General features: G+C 36.7%; 2 protein-coding genes across 2 annotated transcripts; both read right to left on the bottom strand.

Moving 5' to 3' along the window:
* Positions 1 to 1,002: 1,002 nt before the first annotated feature.
* On the bottom strand, positions 1,003 to 4,978 carry LOC128168320 (uncharacterized). The gene is made up of 2 exons (XM_052834555.1): positions 4,870 to 4,978; positions 1,003 to 3,749 (listed from the first exon to the last, which is right to left on the bottom strand). Exon 2 carries the CDS (start codon positions 3,718 to 3,720, stop codon positions 2,098 to 2,100), a length of 1,623 nt encoding a protein of 540 aa, XP_052690515.1. The 5' UTR covers positions 3,721 to 3,749; positions 4,870 to 4,978; the 3' UTR covers positions 1,003 to 2,097.
* Positions 4,979 to 9,546: 4,568 nt separating this feature from the next.
* On the bottom strand, positions 9,547 to 13,775 carry LOC128159534 (patched domain-containing protein 3-like). Its single transcript, XM_052822645.1, has 4 exons — positions 13,505 to 13,775; positions 11,797 to 12,820; positions 11,439 to 11,642; positions 9,547 to 11,303 (listed from the first exon to the last, which is right to left on the bottom strand). Exons 2-4 carry the CDS (start codon positions 12,803 to 12,805, stop codon positions 9,883 to 9,885), a joined length of 2,634 nt encoding a protein of 877 aa, XP_052678605.1. The 5' UTR covers positions 12,806 to 12,820; positions 13,505 to 13,775; the 3' UTR covers positions 9,547 to 9,882.
* Between the last annotated feature and the right edge of the window lie 914 nt (positions 13,776 to 14,689).

Genomic DNA, 14,689 nt, shown 5'->3' with positions numbered 1-14,689 from the left:
TTTTTCTTTATCGTTAATTTTATCAGAGACAACATAGAAATATTTATGTCTCTGATTTTATGATGATGAAGATCTAGAATTAAAAACTGAGGTTATTTTGATGAAACTCCTTTTTCTGGATGCTCAAAATTAAGTGTCTGAAATGCTGAAAACTCGCCAGCTTCCGGGGGCTTCGCCACCTGAGCCCCCATAAGGGCTTCGCCCTGGACCCATTGGGGGCCTCAGGGCAGCCCCAAACCCCCTGCCTTAATATGCTTCCACAATAAACAAACCTTAGCTATGCCCCTGTCTGAGATGCGTGTACACGCATACCAGCCAAGAAGCTCATGCTTGTCAACACGCCCTGAAGAAAACGGAACAGATAACCTAACAACGAAGAAGATGCATGGTTCTTTTTCATCAGAACAGCTCTTGGAGCTAAAAGATTTTTAAAAGTTTGACACCAATATGCGGAATATTAAATCCATGCTAAAGGTTCAAACACTAAGAAATGCAAAAAAAAAATTGTGAAATTTACAGCATAAACTGATGTATTATCACTAAATTTAGATTGGATGATCCAGGGGTCTCTGGTCTCTATAACACAAGCTACTGTAACCAATTTCTTGACTCCTAATGTTGTCAAAACAGTACTTCAAATTTACTATATATTTATTGTCCATTCTATCATTTAATACAATAAGCAATATTTTACACATGATAATTCATGATGTGGTACAAAACCTACAGGTATAATATGTTGTAATACATGAACATGTAATACTAGTACATGTATATCAGTATTGTTAACAAACAAATAACTATATGATTTAAACAGTCTGTTTGTTTTCAAGTAATAATATCTTAATAACATACATGAATACAGATGCAGATTTTTCTTCCCTAAAGAACCCCCCCCCCCCAAAAAAAGTATTCTAACTTCCAAAAAGGTTGAATATTTTCCTGAAATGCCTTTTTAAAAAATTCAACCCTGACCCCCCCCCCCCCCCCCCCCCCCCCCCATCATCTGTACATGATGTAATGATGTATATTCAAATGTAATACATAATTATATTGTTTACATGCAATAAAAATGTATTTTGGCATGATAGATACACATGCAAACTGATAAAATATATATATCACTATATTTACAATTAAGTTACTAAATGTAACGACTGGTAATGGATACCTGTACCAAATGATTATGGTAAGTTTAAATATCAATGGCTACTAACTAGTGGTGCATCAGCTTCAATACAATTTACAGCATCCTGAAGCCATGGCTGTATCGCCTTCGGGCATGATATCTCTTTCTCAGCCCACCGTCAAGGGGCCGTCTTACCCTCACATTTAAAATCTTTAATTCAACACAAGTGACATTTCTAGTGTATGTATTTAGACATAATAAGATTTGTTGATGAAAATGGAAAAAAAAAATTTTTTAAATAGTACAAATTTTAAAAATATCAAGAGGAGGTAATCCTTGCAACAGTGTATATTGAAAACAATAGCATGCTTTAAATTTTAATATTAATCGAAGTTAAAATTGAGGTAAAAAAAGCACTGAAAAAATGCCCCGACTTGGATAGTAAAGTGGTCAAAAGTATGAACACGCTTATGAATATTCTGTAACAATTCGTTCAATAGAATAGGTTTCTGTGTAGTGAATCCAAGGGAAGATATAAAAAATTCCAGCAAAGGAACTGTTACACAGTTGCTAAGGGCAGATTCTATAATAGTTCATGTTTTAGACCCACTTCTTTAAATATCAAATGATGATGGTTTGTCTGGCAACTTTTGCTGCCCAGAAAAGGGTATGTATTTAATAAGAAAAAAAAATAAATGAATTTTGTAAATCCAAAAAAACATTTCAATTTTAGCTTCCGTAAGTTTTAGTTCTTACTAAAAGAAATTTTAATTTGACAAAAAAAAATAATCTTTTCTTTGGATATATAATATCAACGACATCACACTGATGATTTGATATTAACCCTGGTATCAGCCCCTAGGTGTTTGCTGCCCACACCTAATGGATGTGTGGTGCTACCAGCCACTCAGGCCGAGATAAAACAACAGTGTTAATATATTCTATGTGTTCCCACGTGGTTAGCTTTACTAGCAATATTTAATTTTCTTTATTTTACCCGATTCCCACTCGGCCACATAAAGGTTGTCGTTCTTGTCTACAGAGAGACTCATTTGGCCTTGTAATTGACAGTTGTCGATAAATCGCAAGAACTGTCCGTCAGGGTCCAGGATGTGGATACGGTACGGGTGGTTTCTAGAACTACAGTCTGCCACGAGTATACGGCTGTGGCTGTCTGTAGCAATGCCGTATGGGTTGAACCAGGTCATGTATGGTTCCTCTATAGTTGAGGGAGTACCGGTGTATGTAAACCTTAGTTTCCCTGCCTGGTTCACCACAACGACTGTACCAGATCCACAGTTGGATACGCAGATGTCCAAGTTCCCGTTTTCACAGATGTGTGTATGGCAAGCAGTGTAGGGATATAGAGGTTCTCCGTCGATGCTGTTGTACTGGATACTCTGTATCTCTTCTGAGCCTGCGTATCGTACGACTTTTGTTTCATCCTTGTCATCACAGTCAAGGAGAGCCAGCAGGTCACCAGTGGAGGACACGCAGAGTGCGACTGGTTCCCACGCCCGCGGTAATCTGACTACTGTCTGAATATGTAAATTTTTTACAATGTTTACAGTTTTCTCCTTAAAGTCTGTGTACAATAGAACTCCACTCTTGGTGACAGCTACGTCCCACGGCCGGTTTCCCGACTTTGTTGGGACTGACTTGACCAGTTCCCCCCGGAGGTTGTAAAGCCGTAGTTTCTCGTCATCACCACAGGTCCAGATATGTGTGTTTTCATCATTCTGAGATGACAGACAAGACAAAGTATGCAGCAGATTTGTATCTCCATATTCTGTGTCCATCTGCTTGATGACACGTGGTTCCTTGATAAGTGGTCTGTACTGGAGAGAGGACTCCGCCCATGGAGAATCTAGTCTGTAGCTAAATTTAAATGATGACAGCGAACCAAACTCAAAAATCTCCTTCTCAATCTGATGATGGGTGAATTTTGGTAGAGATATATTGAGCATGGGTGGTACATTTTTTAATTCAGAATTTTTTGATATGTATTTAGAGAACAGTCTTTCATCATTGGAATTTAAAATTTTCTTCATATTTTCAATGTTAGTTGTGATGCCTGAAATGACCTTGTTATTTTCCTCTTCCTGTCTATCTAAGGCACCCAAGATTTTGGCATCCATCTTATGAAGATTTAACTTCAGCCTCAAACAAATGGTTGATAATTTTATTTGCAAGTTTTCTCTTCTTTTATCTATAGCATTTTTCAATTTCTGAGAGTTATTTTGAAGCTCCTCTTTTTGTATAGGGAAGTTGGATGCCATGACCTGATATCTAGGTAAAATGCATTTCTCCAACTCTTGTAAATCTTTCTCTATCACTTGTCTTTGGCTTTCTATGATGCTTGTTTCAGCTTCATGTTCATTGGGGGAACATTTTCTATATTTAGCACGAGACCCCTGCTTTTCCTGCTTTTTGAACACTCCGACTTTGTGTTTCTTTGATTCATCAGAGATGTGTTCGCCTACACAAGGTTTACACAAGTGTGTTTGACATATGTCACAGTACATAGGGGGGTCCGGGCTCTCGCATAGATGACACTGTAATACATCCTTGGCCCTCCGACGTAGTTCCATGGTCCAACTTCTTGTAGATGTATAAAATTCTGGAAGTAAAGAACCATAATGATACATTGAAAATGTTCATTGACATATGTGATGCACACATAAACTCAATTGCTTTAACAAAAAGTTACAAAATCCTGCTGGTTTTAATGACTTAATACAAACTGTTCAAGAATAAAAATACTTTGAACATAGAGTTTATCTACTGTAACAGGATCATTTAGTTGTGGTATAATTTTGTGTGATAGGCAGTAGATGTATATACTGTGGTATAATTCTGTGTGATAGCAGAGACATAAATAACAGAGATTGGCGCTGATCGAAATCTCGCGAAATCCTGCGGTCCCTATTGTAAAGTATTTCCAGTTTAAACCAGTATATCTTTCTAATAAATAATTATATTGAAATATAAACAGCTCAAACCTATTACCAAAACATTCAAAATATTATATTTTCATGAGTTTATGTCATATAAACAATATTAAAAGAGGAGTTTTAGGAGGCAGCTGGCTACCCGTCGTCCGAGATTTCGCCGATGTTTTATAGCTGGCTAATATATTTTCTATATATTAATTTTATTTTTCATTTTTTTGTTTCAAAAATGTTTAAAACCTGTGCACACTTTTCATTAAAACAATATACTTTTGGTTTAAGATCATTATCTCAGTTCACTAAAATGTAGTTCTCAAAGTAAGGTTGGTCCCGTAACATTTTTCAACAACAAAACACGCTAATGGCGGAGTTGCCCATCTCTGTTATTTATGTCTCTGGTGATAGGCAGTAGATGTATATACTGTGGTATAATTCTGTGTGGTAGGCAGTAGATGTATATACTGTGGTATAATTCTGTGTGATAGGCAGTAGATGTATATACAAGTACTTCTAAAGTCACATTACATACAGCTGCCGCCAGCATCATACTTTTGGTCCATTTTAAATATAGGCTATCTAAGCAACGTGTACATTACGATGACTAACTATTCCACTACTATTCCACAAACTGCTTGTGTATATAAATCCTTGCTACATGTACTGACAAAAACTATTTGAACATTATTTTAAAGCATACTATTAGCATGATTAGGGACATTTGTTATAAATCTAACTTTCTGAATTCTAATTGATGTCTTGTAAAATGTTGTCATTAATAAAAAAACAAACCCTAAGCAACCATGGCGATTCCAGAAATTAGTTCTTTGTTAAAAAGCATATGGCATTCTTTGTTATCGCTGCATCTTTCTGGTTCAACAACCAGAGTCGGTGCATCAACAAAGCGCGGGATATGGTTTGTGTCTACTTTACATTCTGAGAATATCGATCCCGACATGATATAGGCACATGTCTCATTATTTGGGGAAAGGAGAAGCAAGGCTGGTCGCGCTTGCCATTATACTTTGACATTCACTTTTATATGTTTATATTTACATTTTTCAGTGTCTTTATTTATAGATTACACTTCTAATTAATTTTGTATTTACAGTCCAATGAATACAAAAATTGCAAAATCTTTTATTTCTTGGCACCTTGTTGTGTCGACCTTGTTCAATATTTAGAGAATGTAGGGGGCCTAATGAAGTTCGAAAAATACTTTTTAAAAAAATTTGATAATAAAACACATCTAAATCGGTTTCCTAAGATAAGATTGCAAACAAAAATTATCTACACGGCGTTGATATAACATACTCTTTGGAGAGGTCGAAAAAGATAACATCAAACTTTGTTTATCAATAGCTAATTATTCTACACTCAATTATCTTGTAGGTTTTACATTGATTTGAACAATTTTCGTCAGACAAATAATTTAATTAGACCCATGCTAGGCAACTCGTTTTTAATGGATTCTTTTTTCACACAGTTATATAGTCATTAACAAGCATGCTTTCGTATGCCGGCTCCTTCAAGATAATGTAATTTGTATTTTCAATTTTTAACCAATATTTGAAAAGCTTTCTTCTAATTTTCGAAGGCAGTCTACCCAGTCCACAATACACTAAATTATTTGCAGCTTTTTTGCTGACCCAGTTGTCAGTGTTAAATATAGTTTAACACCTCTGAAACATAGATGATCGCATTAATTAACTATATATGGTTTACAGACTGGTGTGAAATATAGATTAAATATCGTCGTTAACTATAGTTTACAACCGTTAAACATGTTAAACCTAATTTATCGACTGTGAAACTATGATATGATTTTTGTGAATTTGGCGTGCTATAGGCGCGGACCATGTGCCTCTTAAGCCTTAAGTTCTTTATATCTTATAAATAAATCATTTTAAAAATTTTGTTCAGTTTTGAAGTTCCCGAGCATTCACTGTAATAAATGGCACTGGAATACTCAAAACGTCCATTTATTTATAATTTCAGGAAACAAACAATTACAAAGTTTAAAAACAACAGAGGGTTGAACATAAAGAGTTTATTTAAAATGATAGAACGAAAAACCTTGTCCAAAAAAATGCAAATTCGACAATCACGAAAATAGTTTCATTTTACTTCGTTTTATAAGTTCTCAAAAATGTTAATATTAAAAAAAATGCTTGCTGCATGCAAGAAAAAAGCCTCCCCCGATGCTTCGTGCCCGAGATATTAATTTAAAAAAGTTCAATGAGATTGAGATCCTATAAATTAAGACATTTGTAATATTTATACATGTTATGACACAGCCAGATCTATCAAAATAAACCCTCTCATTATGTACACGTCCATGTACTTACCTATTGTTTTTGGGGGTTCACGCTTTTAGTTGATATAGTCCTCCCTTTCTCCAAACCTTTGAGGTTCTTGAAAGCGTGCAGATACCGAGACAAGGCCAGCAATAAGAGGTTTAGGTAATAAAACCATGGCAACACTGACCCCCTGCTGCACGGTCAGAGTAACTCTCGCTTATCATAACCGCGGGTCACTATAATTTCTAACGCGGTCCCCCTACACTGTCGATTTTGATCAGGGGTTTCTCAGCATGTTAAAGGAAGAAGGCACTATATATTTCAACTATACATGTATTAAGAAAACCTATGAGCATTTATGACATGATCATGATAACGGGAATGTATACTTTATCATGACATTTGTATACTGTTGTGGATTATCAGTTAAAGCAAGTCCATTTAAGACCGGATACAACAGAAAAGAGTGGTTTAGCGTTTCCGGTGTAACGATGAATTGACCCGGGGTCATTTTTCAAGTTGAAAATTGAGACCAAAAGTCGTGAAATTTATACCCGGGGTCATTTTTCAACAGCTTGAAAAAATCTTAAGTCTGATGACCTCAAGGCGTTGAAAATTGACCCTGTTGAAAATTGACCCCAGCTTCAGAGTCTTGATTTGTCTTTGAACTGAAACTGGAACTTACTCTACACGGTTTAAATGCACATGTACATGTAAACTCAACAAAACTTCCAAGTGTCCACCATGAGAAATAAAATATGATTTGAAAATTACGAAAGAAAATAATGTGAAATTTTCAACGTTTCATAACTGATATGTATTCTTATAAATAGCATAGATAAAAAATAAGACAACACCAATTGAAATCAATTACCAGCTGTGACATTAAATTGGTATTAACATTTTTTTGCGCATACTTTTAAAATATGATTCACATTTTTTGTGATTGATATATATTTAGTCTTAAAGTTTGATAAATGTAGTTTTAAAAAAAAACTACATAAAACATATAGATATGATATTTTTAGCCACAAACTTATTTTCTAAAAAGGGGCAATTAGATAAGCTTTAAAATGTTCATGTTTTCCTATCTCTTTACAAAGAACTCTTTGTCTCAAGGAGATTAATAAGATCTAAAAAGGCTAAGCCTATTGAGCCCTCTTAACAAACTCTGGCATCCGGATCAAGTAGCTGTCATATAATTTGTACACTGGCGTATTATCTTATGACCGAAAACATCAGGAAATTGCAGTGCTATTAATATTACGGTTAATACTTTGATAGTCACAAAGAAGATGGGCGGATAAGGTGTGTAAAATGCCCATACACGGTCGGACAAGCTACTGAAAAATCAAAATATTAATAAATCTGATATTTCAAAAAAAAAATCATTTAAAACATTATATATTTAACATATCATTGATTTTTTACCTATTAATATGTTCAATACTTGGAATATGTTGACTCAAACAGGCGTATACGTATCAAAACCTGCAAATATATAGTGTCATTTTTTAAACTTCAAGGCATTTTCTTTTATAGAGCGGGTCTGTGCTCCATATTTTTCTCATAGTCTAAATAAGGTATAATGGAAAACAAACCGATTTCAATCAACAAAAACGTGGAGAGATGGCCCACTATACAATAAAAATAGGATTTTGTACCCCAACAATTCAACGAAAAAGTAATACAAGTCCGTAAATTCGTGGCCAAAGTCACACATAATATTTAAATGAATTATGTTGTGTCTGAAAAGGCTCAATGGTTAGAGTACCTGACAAAAACTAACCTTACATATCTAAGGTTTTTACGTTATGGGTTCCATACCACCAAAATTTCAGGCAATTTTTTTCTTATCTTTTGTTAAATATATATTAAAAACTGAATATAGTTAGAAATTGTGCTTTTGCAAACTTGTGTTATAATATATTTAAATAGATTTAATTGGGAAAAATAAATTCAAAATTGTAATTCACGACTAAACCGAATGGGCATTTGCGCCATCTTATTCCCCCATCTTCTTTCAAACATAAGATTTGATGATAAATTTTATATCCAATTTATGAATGGTTGAAATTTAGTCCTAGGTTTTAAAATGCCTCACGACCCCGATGTCTGCCTTACGTAACTATAATCCGTCGTCTTCACGTTCGTATTTTGGTGGCCTTCACAACTCCGGTGTGCTCAGATTACGTAACTTGACATTGCTGGAATTTGTTACTTCATTATCTGTAACCCGCGCGTCCTTGGAAATCACTGGAGTGTGAACGGGTCAAGGGGCGGCATAGTTTTACCACGTATACGATGGGGTATCGGAGTACCGTGACACGGCATATTTCATGAACAACGATAAATTAAGACATTTAAAACAAATAGCATCATTGAGGGAATACTTGAAGATAGGATCGAGTGTAAGCTAGGATTTGAAGTTTCACAAAAAATAATAATATGGGCCAAAGGAAACAACAAAACTCAACATGCACGTTGGGTTAATAAACCAGCAGATATCTATTGCGGCAAATCTAGCCGACCATCAAACTGAAATAATTAAGAATTCTAGCGAATTGATGTCAAGATACTTTGTATGTATTCCGGTCACCACAGAACACGCTTTCCATAGTTTCGTTATGAATTATTATCAAGTAAAGAAAAAATCAATTGATTTTCTTTTTAAATGTTGGCTTTTCCTACATTTTTAAATAGAGTTCTTCTATAGGGGACCAATACAGTCTAAAAATGGCCATGGCCATCTACATTTTTAAAAGTGACTGGCCTCTCTCTATATAGCCTTGAATTATGTACCGCTCAAGTAGGTGTTGACACTATATTAAAGTTGTTTTTCATAAAAAGACGATTTATTCCCGCTTGTTACGTTAATTTAGTCGTATAATACAAGTTTACAACCGAAGGCCCGGGAGACTACACATAGTAGCAGTATAACAATTATGCAAAACAGGATACCGGGCACATTTTGTTGGAATCGTCGTTGAAACAATGATTTTTTAAAGTATTTCTTTAATTCTCAATTTTATTGCATCAAATTTTTTGATAAATTTCACAAAAACATAAACAATCCACTTTATCATATATAAAAATATTGTACTAATATAAACCATGTAGTACATACTCCTCTTTAAATGCATATATATATATATATATATATATATATATATATCCTTACTTATAAAGGTGTATATCAAGTCAGTTGTTTCTTAATCTGATTTGTTTTTATCCCTGCAGTTTAGAAATGCATATATATATTACAAGAGTCTATTACTATTCAATTCATGCAGCAAAAACGCAAGATCATCGTTATGCCATAAAATTTGTCAACGCCATTTAGATTAAAACCTCATTCCCGACAACAGATGATTTAGAGTCTTTTGAAGACTGTTCACCAATGCCGGAAAAACAAACCGACTCGATCTGTATTTATGGGGTCCTCGTTTTGAGCTTGATTTATGGACGGAGATACGGGTCACTCTGTGACTGTAGATCTTCACATCTAGGTGTTTTCCTTCAGAACCAGTGGATGCTGCGCCCCGTTACACTGATCGAGATTTCCTCCGTTATGTAATTCCACTCTGAGACCGGGCTCGGTCTCCGGTAAAATGCGAACTTTTGGTCCGATTACAGACAGAAATACGGGTAAAAAGAGTACTGCATGTATAAGTCCAAACGCAATGACCGTGAACAACACTTTAAAGAATGACTGGAAGATAAAACTGTTAGAGAAAATCAACATAAAAAGGCCGATAATGGTAGAGAGCGCCCCATTGATGATGGGACCACCAGCCAATTCAAGCGCATCTCGAACGCGGTCCTTCCGCTTATGTGACTGTGACGTCAGATAAGCATGACACAGATGGGCGCTAAAGTCAACAGAAAAGCCCACAGATAAAATGAGTTCTATTTTTGTAACTGAGCTGATGTTGAGTCCCCAGAATGGGAGAAAGCCGAACACCCCCACAAGGATGGATACTAGGGACACGGTCACCAAGGTAACGATAAGTGGGTGTGGCATGAATAAGCAGGACACCACAAACATGGCGGCTATAGCAATGCCGACTGTCTGCAGCGTACTCCTCACTACGATGGCGTATTGCTCGAAGAAAACAAAGAGTGGAGAGTAAATAAAGCAGGGGATCGGAGAGGACTGCTCAAGCTCCCGGATCCTCAGCAGGAACTGTCCCTGTACTTCACTAGTCCTTAAGTTCTCCGAGAACAAGTAGAACCTGGAAAGATCTATAGAAGAGAAATCCGTCGAGAACTTCACGTCCTCGCTGAAGATCCTCGAATTATTCAAGTAATGTCTTAGAGATTCAAACTTGTCCCCGAATGTTCTGTTACCGAGGACAGTCTCATATGTCGATAACCAATTGATCTCTGGGGTTTCTTTTATTAATGGCTCCTGTTTAAGCTTTTCTATGAAACTGAAAATTTGTTTTCGAGTTTCACTGTCTTCGTAGTTAACGGGAGCAGTAAAAACAATCTGAAGCGGAATTTCCCATTTAAAATTCTCAAAATCCCAATCACTAGCCTTATAGTAGGCAGAGCCCTCTAACGCCAAATCCGAGAATCTAAATCCTTGTCTAAGGGACGTAGCTCCCCACACAGATACGGCTAGGTAACACAAGTACACAACAAAAATAAAAATTTTGGAAACTTTGTTTCGGACCAAGAACTGTACAAAACGTTTGGGATAGCTTTCTAGCACACTCTCAAGATCTGCGCGTGACGTGGGTTTCTCCCCAGAGCAACAGGTGACGTAACAGGCGGAATACCCCTCGGCCCGAAGCTGGCCCCGGGGCTTTGTGGACTTGCACGTCACGGAATGCTTTGCCGCGTTCATCCATTGCTCGTGTATGACGATAGATGGTGCCAAAATTGTCAGCTGGTTTACGTAACAAAAGAAAACGGCCAAACCTGGAAGAGAAGAGGAAACCTGATACTGTATTTACAGGTAATTTAAAAGTAATTGTTGAATTTGATCCATCCTCGCCTCGTTATGATAATAAAAGGATGATTATGTTACATCGCGGAATGTTAAACGAGCCTTACCCGTGTACACACTGAAGTTCTGAATGGTTCTGAAGGAGGACGTGTAACCGATGAAGAAGGTCAGGAGGTCAGTGAGAGAGGTGATGGTGATAGCGAGGCCGCTAGTCCTCAGGGTGCGGTCCATCCTCTCCTCCACACTCAGCTCTTGTCCTATTGTCTGCGCATGCCCTGACATGATGATAAACATGTCGTTGATACCAATACCTTAAAAATAAAAACGATATAATAAAAGAAACGATCATTGTTGTTCTCGGGAAAAATATCTTTCAATTGCCGATTTTCTCGCATAACGCAATTAGTATGGTTGTAAAAATAACGATGTGTTACAAGAAAACGAAACACGTATACATGTACTTGCCTATTATTAAAAAAGGCATCACTCCAACAGAGTTCATGAACTTTACACCACAAGCACTTGCGATTCCCGCCGCCGGAACCATTGAGAGAATTGCACAGAAGACGCCGACGCGTCCCAGGTTTTGGCGATCGTAGACGCAATTGATGCGTCTCCCAGCAGTTATGATAGACGCATAGGTAACCATGAGGCCAACTGTGATAATGAACAGATGGGCCTCGGCCATAGAGCTCCGAGCAACCTCATCGTCCAATGCATTGTGGTAGGAGTATGCAATTTCTGTGTGATTTGTCTGAAATTCTTCCATCCGACGGGCAAATTCCTTAATCCACTTTTCTGATAGTTGACCATCATTTTCGGAATTTTCCTGGAGATAATACCTCAGCTTTATCATCTCTGCCGACACGAGGCGATTGTCTTTATAGACCACCCTTCCAAGCATCGAGGAAACCAATATGGTTCGTCTGTACAGTGGGAAGGTCACGTTCCCTGTTCGCAGATCTTGTTGGAAGTCAGAAACAAGAAGTTCTTGGCCAAACACAACACATTTTCCGTTATTTGTTGCACAGAGAGATTGGTACGATATTTCAGTGTTTGACTGGTCCAAAATCTTAATTTTCTTTGTTATGTAATCGTTAATTAGTAAAACATCTTGATAAGCGTTTCCATCTAATACATTTTGGCCATTCGTGGATTTTATGATAACTTCCGCAAAAATTCCAACATCTGCTAAAGTATGGATCAGGAAATTGTCATGGTTGAGCGATTTGAACACGTTCCTCAGGATTTCACGGTCCAGTGAAGCCTCATTGTTCTCTGGGAGATACTGGGTTTCAAGGTCAAGTTCGAACTCAAGTCGGAGAAGACCGATGCCTAAAAGAAGACTCAATACGATGGAACAGATGATGACGATCCAGGGGTGGCGGGCGATTAGTCGACCATAACGCCCAAATAGATGTGCAATTTTCCGGTCATGCGCAGTGTAACACCGCGAAAAGCACATAGAAGACATAGTGTGGCTGTTGACCTGAAATAAAAAGAGAAGATTTAATGAAAGTAACTATTCAACTTCTTTGATTACGGTATATATGATCAAAACAAAGCTATTCAACAGGAATTATGGTAATGTTGAGCGTATATAAGTACTAAGTAGGTATAGGCACTGGAGCGTAAATTCATACATGTATATTTATTATTAGTCAATAATTCGAGACAATACAAGTAATATCAGAGATACGCAATACCACAGTTCAGGGTTCAGTATTTATATCAGTTTGACGTAAACCACCATTTTGATCGTGACCCGGGTGAGTAATTAAGACCACGGGCCTATAGACGATTAAGTAAGTGTCATCTTACGTAATGATGTGTAACACTCGCGTCCTTCAGACATATATAGACAAAAGGAACCGATACACTGCTCTGGGTTTTTAAAGTTGCAGTAATTCAAAGTTATGTCAAGTCTTGCCGATCGAAGTCAAGATTCTCTTTAATTAAATAACACGCCTTATTCAGGGCCTGTATATTAATGGACGGAGCAAGCAATCTGCATATCGTTGGGGCATGTTGTATAACTCATATCTTGTCCTGTTATCAATTCAAACACGGAATGGCACATAAACCAAGCAACAAGTCAAGGTTACAACCAATAGTTTACGATATTCAGAGAAATAGAGACAATGAGTATTGAAACGTGATAATAAGTACTCGCCTGTGAGAGATTCACTTCCTAAACATTGCCATTGCTCCGGTGTGTACATGTAGATCCGATCGAGACGTCGGTCAGTTTTCGACTGCTTCTCACCGCGGTCGTCTGCTCTCTCGATGTCCGGTCTGCGAATGTTTACATAGGCGGGATCAATATCACAATTACCGAATGTCGGGTAATCGTTTCCCCCAAACAATTAAAGGACCGACCCAGGCCCGACAGATTCTTCCGTACCTGACGTATTTGTTGTACCTGTGTTCTGCTTGACTGACTCCCAACAGTTTATGAATAAATTGTGACCTACCTGATCAATTCAACGGGAAGGTTATGATTAAACCATATGGAGTTGATGTGTGTGTGTATATATACATATATTTTTTTTTTTTTTTTTTTTTTTTTTTTTTTTTTTACTGCCAACTGTGATGTTATTGTCTATAAATATCAGGCAGATATTTGTGAGGAGGAAGACGCTACGACACTTCTGCTACGGACCCCTTCCCCCTTCCCCTAGTTTTAACACTGTTGAATTTAACGTACAGAAACACCGTTTTATAATTTGCATAAATTTGATCGATAAGAGAATCCATGATTTCGTGGCTTTAAGCTAATAACTGGTCGACATTGCTGTAATTATCAAAATTTTATCTCATGGAAAAAAAATACACATGCGTGGAAAATCATGGGTCACCCATATACAGTGTATAGTTATGACAAACGTCTATATCAAACCATATCACAAAAGCGTCCATACACTTGCTAATTTATGGAGAAATATTAAAAGGCAATAAAATTACCTCCTATATATAAATATGATAGATAATACCTCAAAAATTTCTAACTTTACAACTGCAAAAAGTGAAGTGATCGAAATACCAATCGATTACATCAGATACATTGATGTCTCTGATTACATGGATTTTTTAAAACATGCTGTGTGAACTGAATGTAGATTGGACCTTGAAACAGTCAACTAGTAATCAATTTAACCGAGTAACCTTGTAAATTGACGTACTGATTTACAATGTGTGTTCAGATGACAACATCAGAATTTCCTGTCACAGGTTGCAAATTTAAGTAGGAAGATTTACCAAAATCTCAAGAGAAGATCGATTATGTAATAGACGTAATTCTAACAGTATAGATGATGACACTCATTTGATTACATATGAAAAATATGATCAATAAAGA

Source organism: Crassostrea angulata, chromosome 1 (assembly GCF_025612915.1).
Source record: "Crassostrea angulata isolate pt1a10 chromosome 1, ASM2561291v2, whole genome shotgun sequence".
NCBI lineage: Eukaryota > Metazoa > Mollusca > Bivalvia > Ostreida > Ostreidae > Magallana > Magallana angulata.
Note: the sequence above shows the minus strand (reverse complement) of the source record. Positions and strands in the feature narration are given on the sequence as shown.

Bases quoted from the DNA above. Each gene is read 5' to 3' on its own strand.
- LOC128168320 (XM_052834555.1), bottom strand. From the start codon at position 3,720: ATGGAACTACGTCGGAGGGCCAAGGATGTATTACAGTGTCATCTATGC.
- LOC128159534 (XM_052822645.1), bottom strand. From the start codon at position 12,805: ATGTCTTCTATGTGCTTTTCGCGGTGTTACACTGCGCATGACCGGAAA. The intron at 11,643-11,796 runs GCAAGTACATGT...TTTATTTTTAAG, and splicing joins GATGCCTTTTTTAATAATAG to GTATTGGTATCAACGACATG. The intron at 11,304-11,438 runs GTAAGGCTCGTT...CTTCTCTTCCAG, and splicing joins GAACTTCAGTGTGTACACGG to GTTTGGCCGTTTTCTTTTGT.